This window comes from Raphanus sativus, unplaced genomic scaffold (genome assembly GCF_000801105.2).
Source record: "Raphanus sativus cultivar WK10039 unplaced genomic scaffold, ASM80110v3 Scaffold3257, whole genome shotgun sequence".
NCBI lineage: Eukaryota > Viridiplantae > Streptophyta > Magnoliopsida > Brassicales > Brassicaceae > Raphanus > Raphanus sativus.
Window position 1 is genome coordinate 1 of NW_026618563.1, and position 11,693 is coordinate 11,693.

Genomic DNA, 11,693 nt, shown 5'->3' on the forward strand with positions numbered 1-11,693 from the left:
GCCACTACGTTCATGTGTTTGTTTGTAGTTGAATCATGCACTCCCATAAGTTTTACGGAGCAGGGGGTTTTGTTAAACAGGTCTACTTGTTAAAAGTTGAGGGGATTTCTTTTCGCTTCTTGCCGGATCCTATCCAAATTAAGAATGCATTGGAGGTTGGTTCATGCTACAAGCTTCATCATCATACACTTCTCCTGTGGTTTTTATTTGCTAGTTAGTTATTTGTCTTTGTAGTCTTATCCCAAAAGATAACAATTTTCTTGTGTTTCCAGCTCAAGTCTTCGAGTAGTAAGAATGGGTTTGATGGAGTTCCGGTATTCCAGGTAATATTTTCTTCCTCTTAAGATACCAATCATTTGCTTGGCCGTCTATTTTCGCTATGTATTACTGCTCAGAAACTAGTAGTTTTGATGGCTAGTCGATGCTTCTGCTATTACTCTGCTATAAAAAAAAAAGAGTTTTGGTGTTTGTGCTATGTTTTCACTTGATATCCATCTGCAGTCTGAGCTTCTTGTTGTGAGGAAAAAAAATAAACGTTACTGCCCTGTATATTTCAGTAAGGTTGGTTCATTTCTTCTCGCACTCTGAACAATACTAATAATGTTTCTCAAAGGCCAAAGGGCGAGCCAGATAAAATTTTGCTTTACTGTGATTGATAACCAAGTTCTACTTGTGATCATTTTCAGGAAGATATAGAGAGGGAACTTTCAAAGTATACAAGAGCATCAAGAGCAGATCAACAAATTATGGTAATGATTTCTATTTGACAGGCCAGTAATTATATTCCTTACCTTGAGACAAGAGCATTTGGTTGACTAAAAAGTGAGAATACCGGCATTACTGATTTACAGCTTTCATTCTGCTTAATATGCTTTATTTTTATAATACCATCTCTTCAGAGGAAGTAAGAAAGGGAAAACTTTAGATATCATACCCTCACAGCATTGGTTATGTTAAAAGTGTTTTTACCTTTTCACCATGGAACTAATAGTCTTTTGTCCTTTCACAGGTTGGGAGTTTGGAAGATGTCTTGAGGAAAATGGAGGTAAATATTATTCTTTGTTTAAAGAAACTGAAATATTTTAATTCAGAAAATGAGTGATCTAATAAAATGTGAATTGAATGGATAATGTAGAGGAGCGAGAAGAATTCAGGTTGGGAAGATGTAATATTCATTCCACCAGGAAGAAGTTATGCACAACACATGCAGGAGGTGATCAAAGAGTAACAAAAGATTGAGAGACACAGTATGTAGTTTCAGTTTGATAAAATAAAACAACTTCTCTTGAGATTTTGCAATATTATCATTGTCCCCAAAGAGCTCAACGCAGTTTCAGTTATTTTTTTTTCGTTCTTTCCACTCTTTAACACCATTCAATCTCTTGGTTCTTACACACCCTAACTTATAATTGTTTGTATGGATACAAATGGTAAATGTATTTTGGTTTAAAGTTATGAAGCTGTAATCCATTTATTATTGGGTTTGATGATCCATGAAACACTTGTTTTGATATGGAAACGCCTGGTGTCAGAAACAATGATTCATTGAGCATTTCATAACTTTTTGGATTATCCTTAGTATTTTATTTTCTAAAACTTAAAATGGTCGTTTTCACTAAAACCCTTTTAAAATTATTCAGTCTCAAGAACCACTCATATTGGCCCGGTGGCAAGAACAGAACAAGAAGAAGATGGAAGAGAGCTGCGAGGATTGCATGAGATGGGAAGAACAGCTATACTGGACTCATTTCCAAACAGTTCATTTCTCTCAGCTACTCCTTCCTGGTTTTCACAATCGCGTCGTACGTTGAATCCGAAACCAACACTTCTTCTTCTTTGCTTCTCTGTGTAGAAAACACGTTACAGAGCTTAACAGTGTTTGTCCTCTCTTAGTAACTAGTCCTGTCTTTGTTCTTAAGGCTTTAAGTAATGAGAATCCTCTGTTTACATCAAAATTACCACTTGAGTTTGATGATCCCTTTGTATATAATCTTGCAGGCAATACCTAAAAAGTTCTCCACATACTGCAAAAGGAAACTTCCCAAGATTGTGACTCTCAAAAGTCCAAGCGGCGCCAAGTACAACGTGGGGTTAGAGGAAGATGATGAAAAGACTCTGGCTTTTCGTTGTGGGTGGGACAAGTTTGTGGAAGACCATTCTCTCCATGAGAGCGATCTGTTGGTCTTCAAGTTCAACGGAGCATCTGAGTTTGAAGTACTGATCTTCGATGGAGACACCTTATGTGAGAAACCCACTTCTTATTTCGTCAGGCAATGTGGGCATGCAGAGAAGACCAGCAGAGCTACAGATTTCACTGCAACCTCTTCAAAATCTCCTAAGAGATACATTAGCCATGATGATGTTGAAATTACTGTGAACCAGCAGCAACCTGTAAAAACATCTCCAGTTGGTAATGAGCTAGATGATCTCATTGATATCGATATCGATACAATGCTAAATCAGGAACCTGTAGTGCCTCGGACTGGTATTGAGCAAGAAGAACGTATTAACTCTGATATTGGCACAGATTCTGGTCAGATTCCTGTAATATCTCCAACTAGTAAGGGGCCAATCAGTGAAGGGAGGTACCCCATGGGTGTTTATAAGAAGATGAGAGGGCAAATAAGTATCAGTGATCTTGATAGTAAAGCTGGTATGAACTCTTTTCTTTTCTTACTCAGTGATTACGCCTTGCTTTAGTTTCTAATACAATGTCTTTAGATGTGGAGATGGTTTCATCTGGTAGCAGAAAGAGAATAGGTGAGACTTGCAAAAAGAAAGCCTTGTCTCTAGCTAAAAGAGCCATTTCACCGAAAGGTTTCTTGGTGGTCATGAAACGCTCTCATGTGGTATCAAAGTGCTACCTGGTAAATTGTACAGTCTTCTTCAAAATCTCCTTTGCAGCTTTTCAACTATTGGGACTACAAAAGTGTATGCTTATTATCTCTCTTTTTTTTTCTTCTCAACAATAAAAAAAAACAGAATATCCCTGTCCAATGGAGCACGAGGTACATGTCTCCTGAATCTCAGGATATAGTGATGCAGGTGGGTGAAACAAAATGGCAATTGAAGTTTAGTTTTTATGGATCTAGTGGTCGTGGTGGGATTTCAACGGGATGGAAGGTTTTTGTAAGAGACAACAACTTGTGTGAAGGTGATGTATGCGTCTTCGAGCCAGCCAAGCCCGAGGTTAAACCGTTTCATCTCGATGTTAAAATCTTCCGTGCTGCAGAAGCGGATAGTAGCAACAACGGTTGACACCACAAGCAAGAATGGTTACTATACTCTGTCGTGTAGATGACTTGTACATGAAATTAACGTAAGAATCTCTAGGTGTTGTCTTCTGTAGTGTGTAATATTGTGAAAGCTTTTGTCTTTTTGCTGTCCTAGTCTTATAATGTAGTGTCTTGTTGCAAACTTGCAATGTTTACTCTACTAGTATGTTGTGTTGGGTTGGGTGCAAAGAAAATCTATAACCGGAAGTCTTTTTGTGTTTGGTAGTTTGCATATTTGCTAAACCGAATCGAACCAAATCTATTGGTTCGGTTATTGGGAGAATATTGGTTTAGTAACATTGTGAGATGGGGCATTGACGGGGGTCTCTTAATATTCAACGGCTCTCTAAGAGATATAGCCGTTACAAACTTCCCGTTTAGAGAGAATTGGGAACAGGCGAAAAAAACCCTAATTTGACTCCGTCGCCTACTACTAACTACTACTATAAATAAACCCTCCCCAAGTTCACACCTTTCACCATCAATTCAATCTGCTCTCATCACTCAACTAACAACTCTTCGCTCTCTCTTCTCCAATCTTACTGCTTTACTCGATTCGTATTTGATTTAATTTCGTTTAATTGACATCTTTAATCTGATTCGTATATCATCGCTGTCTTGCTTCCTCTATCTTTGTGTGTTTTGTCTGTTTTCTCTTTGTGTTTTGTGTTAGCAATGGATGCAGGTATGAACACATCTACGCACTTGAAGGCTCAAGCTCGTTGCCCTCTTCAAGAACACTTCCTTCCCCGTAAAAATTCCAAGGAAAATGTAAGCTTTTCTCTATTCAATTTCTTAAATCATCGATACCATTACATAGAATTAGGGTTCTGATTTGATTTGTTTAGAGTCGATTCATATCTGCCATTAAGAATTAGGGTTTCAGTATACTGATTTGGGGTTTTGTTATTCTTCTATCAGCTGGACAGATTCATACCAAACAGATCAGCTATGGATTTCGACTACGCTCACTTCGCCCTAACCGAAGGAAACAAAGGTAAAGACCAGACAGATCAGGTAAGCTCACCATCCAGAGAGGCCTACAGGAAGCAACTCGCTGAGACGATGAACCTGAACCACACACGGATCCTCGCCTTCAGGAACAAACCTCAAGCTCCTCTCGACTTGCTTCCCACCGACCACTCTGCTTCTTCTCTTCACCACCAACCCAAATCCGTTAAGCCAAGAAGATACATTCCTCAGGTATTTTTTTTTTTAATCCATTTCCCTTTGAAAAATAGAAAAGATTCACATCTACTTAGTTGTTGTGTTGATCTCTTTTTTGAAACTTTAATAGACTTCTGAGAGGACGTTGGACGCACCTGACATTGTTGACGACTTCTACCTCAACTTGCTTGACTGGGGCAGTGCTAATGTCTTGGCCATTGCGTTGGGACACACTGTTTATCTCTGGGATGCTTCCACTGGCTCCACGTCTGAGCTTGTCACCGTTGATGAGGAGAAAGGACTGGTCACGAGCATCAACTGGGCGCCTGATGGTCGTCATGTTGCAGTTGGACTCAACAACTCCGAAGTCCAGCTTTGGGATTCTGGATCCAACCGTCAAGTAATTATTACACAACCTCCTCTCTCTCTCTCTCTTCTGTTAATGTCGTTCATCATGTCTTAAACCTTATGTGTTGTACTGTTTGTACTGCAGCTGAGGACATTGAAAGGTTGCCACCAGTCTAGAGTAGGATCACTGGCGTGGAACAACCACATCCTCACAACGGGTGGGATGGACGGACAGATCGTTAGCAACGACGTGCGCATCAGATCACATATCGTGGAGACTTACAGTGGACACACTCAAGAGGTTTGTGGCCTCAAGTGGTCAGGATCCGGGCAGCAGCTAGCGAGCGGTGGCAACGACAATGTTGTGCACGTATGGGATCGTTCCGTGGCCTCCTCGAACTCGACCACGCAGTGGCTTCACAGGCTTGAGGAACATACCTCTGCTGTGAAGGCTCTTGCGTGGTGCCCTTTCCAGGCGAATTTGCTAGCGACCGGTGGTGGTGGAGGGGACAGGACGATTAAGTTCTGGAACACTCACACGGGGGCTTGCTTGAACTCGGTGGACACTGGCTCCCAAGTTTGTTCTTTGCTGTGGAGTAAGAATGAGAGAGAGTTGCTTAGCTCGCATGGGTTTACTCAGAACCAGCTTACGTTGTGGAAGTACCCGTCTATGGTGAAGATGGCTGAGCTCACTGGTCATACATCAAGAGTTCTGTACATGGCCCAGGTGAATAGACAATCTTTTGATCAAGTTCTGTTTATATAGCTGCTGAAAGTGGTTTTCAGTTCTAAAAACTTACTTGTGTTACTTGTTGTCTTTTTCTACAGAGTCCAGATGGTTGTACAGTAGCTTCAGCAGCAGGAGACGAGACACTGAGATTCTGGAATGTGTTTGGAGCACCAGAGACGGCCAAGAAAGCAGCTCCAAAAGCAGTCCATGAGCCATTCTCTCATGTGAACCGTATTCGTTGAAGAAACTGTGAAGAAAGAAAGACTAACAACTAAGAAAACCAGCCCTTCATTCTTGCATAAGAACGTTCTTAGTTTCATTTTTTTTGGTTTCATTCATCATGAACTGTGTATAGATTTTGAGACTAAAACTTCGATGCTTGTATAGATTCTAAATAGAAAAAAAAGATTCTTGTTTTTAATAATCTCAACGAGTCTTGTACAATCACATGATTGTAGGAATACTTCTTTTTTTATAACATTGGTCACTGGAGACATATATGACTGATTATTGCTTCTGTCATGAGTTTTTTGTTTCAACTTGAAATAGTGCCGAACTTGTCTACTAACCACCTTGGAACACATCGCCCGCATCTTTCCCCATTCTTGGTTGAACTAAATTATTAGACTGCAAACATTTTCTTTGTCTTCCTGACTTGTATGTAATACAACACTTAATGAGTCTCTTTGCAGTCTGGAGATGTTTTTTCAAAATCAAGTAAACCAAGAGTCTGGCACAATTAGGTGTAGTGATACAACTAGCCAATCAAGCAATCAAACAATATATTTGCATCTGAAATTGCAATATATATCAGTCTTTCGACCCAAAAATAAAAATTATCACACCATCTCTCAGTCTCTCACAGGTTTCTCTAACTTATCTTGAAATCTATTAAATCACTTATTAACGAATAGCTCAAAGTAGATAAGTAATTTTGGGGACGTTTTCTTACTTAATGAGTCTCAACGCATAGATTTTTTAATGTTTTATATAGGAAGCTAAAATTAGAAGGCTTGAGATTGCCTCACACGACAAACAATAGGCATATCAATCCACAAAAATCTCCTAGCCAAACCAGTTTTATTGATTTTTGGAGAAGTAAAAATATCAAAGAAAAGCCAACAAAAAAATAAAAGTGATTGTCTCCTCCCATTAAAAGAGAGGAATAGAAAAAAATGGCTTTTCAAGATTTTGACCTCATTCAAGAACGCGTAACCGCAGACAGAAAACGTAAGTTCAGGAAGAAAATCATCATTGGAGTTGTCTCTACGCTTGTTGTCGTTGCTGCCATTACTGGAGGTGCTTTTGCTTATGTTACATACGGAAACAAATCTAAAGAACAGGTGAAAACCACGAACACAACCAGCAAAGCTAAAGCGAAAAGCTCCGAGAAGAGTCCAAGCCAGAAATCACCACCACCATCTTCTGCAGCAGCACATTCTGTGAAGCCAGGCCAGGTCGATAAGATTATCCAAACACTTTGTAATTCCACTCTTTACAAACCAACTTGTGTGAAAACTCTTAAAAACGGGACAAAGACAGCTCTGTCTGATCCTAGGAGCCTCTTAAAGTCTTCGATCAAAGCAACCAATGACGATCTAGTGAAAGTTTTCGAAAAGGTTTTGAAACTTAAAACAGAGAAAAAAGAAGAAAAAGACGCTATAGCGCAGTGCAAGTTGCTTGTGGATGAAGCTAAGGAAGAACTTGGCACCTCTATGAAAAGAATCAACGACACAAAGGTTAACAACTTTGCGAAAATAGCTCCTGATTTAGACACTTGGTTAAGCGCAGTCATGTCGCATCAAGAAACATGTCTCGATGGATTTGAAGAAGGAAAACTCAAAACTGAGATACGTAAGAACTTTAACTCTTCTCAAATGATGACCAGCAACTCTCTGGCGATGATCAAGTCTTTAGATAAATATCTTTCTTCGGCTCCAAAGGTGAAAGCGAGACATCTTCTTGAATCAAGAACGTCTTGGTTAAGCAACAAGGAGAGAAGAATGTTAAAAGCTGTTGATGTGAAGGCTTTGAAACCTAATGCTATAGTGGCTAAAGATGGTAGCGGAAATTTCACAACCATTAATGACGCACTTAAAGCAATGCCTGCTAAACACAAAGGAAGGTACGTACTATTAACCGTTTCGTAAATATTGATTCATAGTTTTTGAAAATGGGATCTTGGCTCTAGGCTTAGTAAACTTTCCTTTTATAGGTATACCATTTATATCAAACATGGAGTTTATGATGAATCTGTTATTGTTGACAAGAAGAAAGCTAATGTTACAATGGTCGGTGATGGATCGCAGAAGACGATCGTGACGGGAAACAAAAGCCATCCAAAGAAAGTCCGCACGTTCCTCACTGCCACATTTGGTATATCCTAATTACTTAGAGGTTTAGTCTCTGATCAATTGTTTCAAACTGAATATAGCTTATGCATTTGCGTTTATATGATAATACACACAAATTGGATTTTAAACTGGAAGTTAATGATAAGTCCAAACTTAACATGGTATCAAAATACATGCTGCTCAACCGAACTAAAAGCAATCCAATCGAGGCCCGAATTATTTTTAAACCAGTCTGAACCAAATTTGTCTGGTCAGTACCCCGAACTGAATTATATACTACATGGCATGAATAATATAAAGAAATTTAGGTTAATAACCAATTTGTTTTAAGGTGAAATTCCAATAAACTTAACATAGACAGTTAAAAATAATAAATAATATCTAGGTTTATTGTTCATATAAATAGAAAAATAATAAGCCATGAGAAATTCAAACAAAACAATCAATTTAGAATGAGTTTCTTTTAAAATTGTAGGCTGCTACCTCGTTGGTTTGGAGCTAATGTAGGCTGAGATTCTTTTAAAATTGTTTCCAAATTCTTGTAAACACTGTATTTATATTGTTTTACAATGATCGATAACTTTAACATTTCATCAAAAAAAAAACAGAACAATCAAAGCATAAATGTAAGTATGAAGTGCAATAGTAACCTTCTATGTGCTTGATTTCTTACAGTGGCACAAGGAGAAGGATTCATGGCACATTCCATGGGGTTCCGGAACACAGCTGGACCTGACAGGCACCAAGCGGTAGCCATACGTGTGGAATCCGACCGTTCGGTTTTCCAAAACTGCCGATTCGAAGGCTACCAAGACACGTTATACGCGTACACGCACCGACAGTACTACCGTAGTTGTGTCATTCTCGGAACAATAGACTTCATATTCGGTGATGCAGCCGCCTTATTTCAGAACTGTAACATCTTCATCAGAAAAGGAGTGCCAGGGCAGAAGAACACGGTGACATCTCAAGGACGAGTGGACAAGTTTCAGACAACAGGCTTTGTGATCCAGAACTGTACAATTGCTGCAAACGAAGATCTTAAACCTGTTAAAGCTCAGTTCAAGAGCTATCTAGGTCGGCCGTGTAAGAACCATTCTAGAACAGTTGTGATGGAGTCCACGATCGAGGATGTGATCGATCCTGTTGGCTGGTTGAGATGGGAAGAGACGGATTTCGCTATTGGTACATTGCTTTACGCGGAGTACAAGAACGATGGTCCAAGCGGAGGAACTGGTTCTAGGGTCAAATGGCCTGGATTTAGGGTTATAAAAAAGGAAGAGGCCGTGAAGTATACGGTTGGACCATTCTTACAAGGGGATCCATGGATTCGTGATATGAAGTCTCCGGTTAAGTTTGGTCTTTATGATGCTTGATGCTAGCAAATGTGGTGCCGTGCTTCTTCTTTTTTCTTACAAGAGAACATGTGGTGAAGAGTCAAAGTGTAGCTTGGAGCGCAAGGTAATAGAATGTGAATATATAGGTGATGTAAGAGTGTTGGATCGTTTGTTATATAGGTCCGATTAATACTCATACATTTTGACACAAAACATGTCTAAAGGCGTTTTGTAATGAATGATATTCCTGATCCTGATGATAAGAATGGAGACAATCATGCAGATATGACATTTATATTTGTTAGGATTCCAGAGGCTCAAAGTCATCACTTTGTCTCAACATGAACCCACAACAAACCAAGATAGAAGTTGCTTGAAGTCAAAAACAGAAACTGTAAAAACAGAGTTGTAGAAAACAGAGTATAGAGAGTTTGGAGAAGAGATTAGAGAGTAGGAGACGAAGGGAGCACACACACAATTTAAGGAGTTCGCGCCCGTTAACGAGGGTCACTACATCTCCCCGAGACTACAGCTCGGAATCCACTAGAAGGTATAACATAGTTACAAAGATACAAGTGATTCACTCATCATATCACTCATGAACTCACTCTAATGTATCTTACTATGTTCTAATGAGAAACCCCAAAGCTAAGCTTATGCTTGCAGCTTTCTCTCTCCCTTCTAAGCTATTTGTGTGGCTCAATCTCTTTCTCACGTTCTCAGCTTCTCTTTATAGTGGAGACACCTTCAAACTTAATGCACAAGAGGACAAAATGGAGAGGCTCCTCCTTGTGGTCCCAAAAGAAACTTAACCCATCTTCAACTCACCATACTAACTTGAGTTAAGCCTTGGATTACTTTTGATCTTCATTTGCTTGATCAACAAGTGTTCTTATCTTCACAATATTGGTGTGTGATTAGATGAGTAATACTAGTTACACCATTGCTTGATAGGCAAAGGTTAAACCATAGCTCAATTGGGCGCCAATGATATTAACCTATAGAAGAAGCCTAGTAGTTTTGTAGTATATAGTGTCTGGTCTTTTGTTTACTTGTGTATTTTGGTAGTAAGTGAGGAAGTGAGTATAGAACCTAAACTAATATGGTACCAACCAACTCTTAAACTATAGAAGCCTTAAAACGCAAATTAAAAGGTCAACAACATCAAATGAAAGTGTGCACAAAGGAGATCACAGAAGGTTTGAACCTGACTAAAACATGGAAGCAAGTGAAGTCATGCATCTTTTGATTATTTGTAAAGTGAGTATTTGGTTCCTTCGATTCGGCTTCTATCCTGCATTGCCATTTCTTCTTCCTCATTCAAAGAGTGCACCACAGTCTTATATAGGAATTTTCTATTTATCAATTTGTTAAAGTTCTTTTGGACTGAATTAAACAATGGGCAATGCAGACGAAACCTGCAAGTGGCTAATCTCATTTATCACGTTGATGATACACAAATGGGACATGCATCAACAAGTGATGCAAGAAGTCTTGGATAAATCGAAGAGATTAAGGATTAATCTGTCGAACAATAATAAACTTAGGCAAAACGTTCAGCCATGAGTACAGAAAAAAGCATCTTAACTTTTTTTGCGTAGTCCCAACTCTGAGTCAAAAAAAGTCAAGTTAGCAGCAAACTTACCACCTCACAATTTGAACTTAGCAACACTAAAGAGCAAATATAGGGTTGGTCTTTGTGTCATCCATCCTCCTTGCGAGGATTAGCTTTGTAAGCAAGAGGTACCACAATCTGATAGACTTTTCCAAATCCAATCAGCACTTTCAGAAGGAAGTCTAATCTCTGATAAAGGTTCCCCTAAGAGAACAGAGGAGCCATTCATATTCAGAAAGGTCAGGAGAGGCATCCCACATACGTCGACGTGTTTGATTTTCTTTGAGAGCAGCATCAAATTCGATTCTCCAGGATTGTTCAATGACCATTGATAACTGTCCATTAGCATCAGAGTACCTCCTGTATACATGACTCCTTCACCTATATATATCAACAGAGACATATCAACACAGACTGACCTATATATAAAAAAGGGATATATATATATATATATATATATATTTGACCTTCGGGTACCAAACATATTTCTATTCCGGCATCCGCATATTTATCCATGGAATATTTCCCAGGGAGGGTATTCTTATCACCGTACAGTCGGACTGACACATCACCTAAGTAACCACGATTCTCAAGAGCTCGTTTGATTTTCTGACGTATAGTTTGGGGATCGAGATGCTTAGGGATTGGGAAATCGTCGACATCCAAGAATACAACTGTGTTGCCCGCTACACAAGTTTCACAAAACGAGAAACGCACAAACAATTACAAGACCGGGAACAAAAAAAAATTAAATCTAAACAAGATATATAGAAGAAATAATAGAGGGAGATGTAGAGAGACATCTTACTGGGGTAAACTCTGATAGGGTAGTGGAAATCCGACGGGTTAGACATTGCTAGCTACGAC

The 11,693-nt window shown here is 39.2% G+C and overlaps 5 protein-coding genes across 5 annotated transcripts; 4 read left to right on the plus strand and 1 right to left on the minus strand.

Moving 5' to 3' along the window:
• Positions 1–83: 83 nt before the first annotated feature.
• Positions 84–1,455, plus strand: LOC130506458 (protein TIC 22, chloroplastic-like; the record flags this gene model as incomplete). The annotated part of the gene is given in 6 exon segments (XM_057001110.1): positions 84–155; positions 273–323; positions 502–561; positions 687–749; positions 1,010–1,045; positions 1,136–1,455. Coding segments are annotated over 6 exon segments (375 nt in total), but the record flags the coding sequence as incomplete, so codon positions are not given.
• A 90-nt stretch (positions 1,456–1,545) lies between these two features.
• Positions 1,546–3,424, plus strand: LOC130506457 (B3 domain-containing protein REM16-like). The gene is made up of 4 exons (XM_057001109.1): positions 1,546–1,802; positions 1,999–2,653; positions 2,722–2,867; positions 2,983–3,424. The coding sequence occupies exons 1-4, from the start codon at positions 1,692–1,694 to the stop codon at positions 3,256–3,258; spliced, it is 1,188 nt and encodes a 395-aa protein (XP_056857089.1). The 5' UTR covers positions 1,546–1,691; the 3' UTR covers positions 3,259–3,424.
• A 279-nt stretch (positions 3,425–3,703) lies between these two features.
• Positions 3,704–5,944, plus strand: LOC130506456 (cell division cycle 20.2, cofactor of APC complex-like). Its single transcript, XM_057001108.1, has 5 exons — positions 3,704–4,046; positions 4,197–4,478; positions 4,573–4,842; positions 4,936–5,517; positions 5,619–5,944. Exons 1-5 carry the CDS (start codon positions 3,951–3,953, stop codon positions 5,760–5,762), a joined length of 1,374 nt encoding a protein of 457 aa, XP_056857088.1. The 5' UTR covers positions 3,704–3,950; the 3' UTR covers positions 5,763–5,944.
• Positions 5,945–6,651: 707 nt separating this feature from the next.
• On the plus strand, positions 6,652–9,975 carry LOC130506454 (putative pectinesterase/pectinesterase inhibitor 45). Its single transcript, XM_057001106.1, has 3 exons — positions 6,652–7,645; positions 7,736–7,896; positions 8,550–9,975. Exons 1-3 carry the CDS (start codon positions 6,696–6,698, stop codon positions 9,248–9,250), a joined length of 1,812 nt encoding a protein of 603 aa, XP_056857086.1. The 5' UTR covers positions 6,652–6,695; the 3' UTR covers positions 9,251–9,975.
• A 727-nt stretch (positions 9,976–10,702) lies between these two features.
• LOC130506455 (uncharacterized) lies at positions 10,703–11,693 on the minus strand. Its single transcript, XM_057001107.1, has 3 exons — positions 11,635–11,693; positions 11,294–11,512; positions 10,703–11,207 (listed from the first exon to the last, which is right to left on the minus strand). Exons 1-3 carry the CDS (start codon positions 11,678–11,680, stop codon positions 10,936–10,938), a joined length of 537 nt encoding a protein of 178 aa, XP_056857087.1. The 5' UTR covers positions 11,681–11,693; the 3' UTR covers positions 10,703–10,935.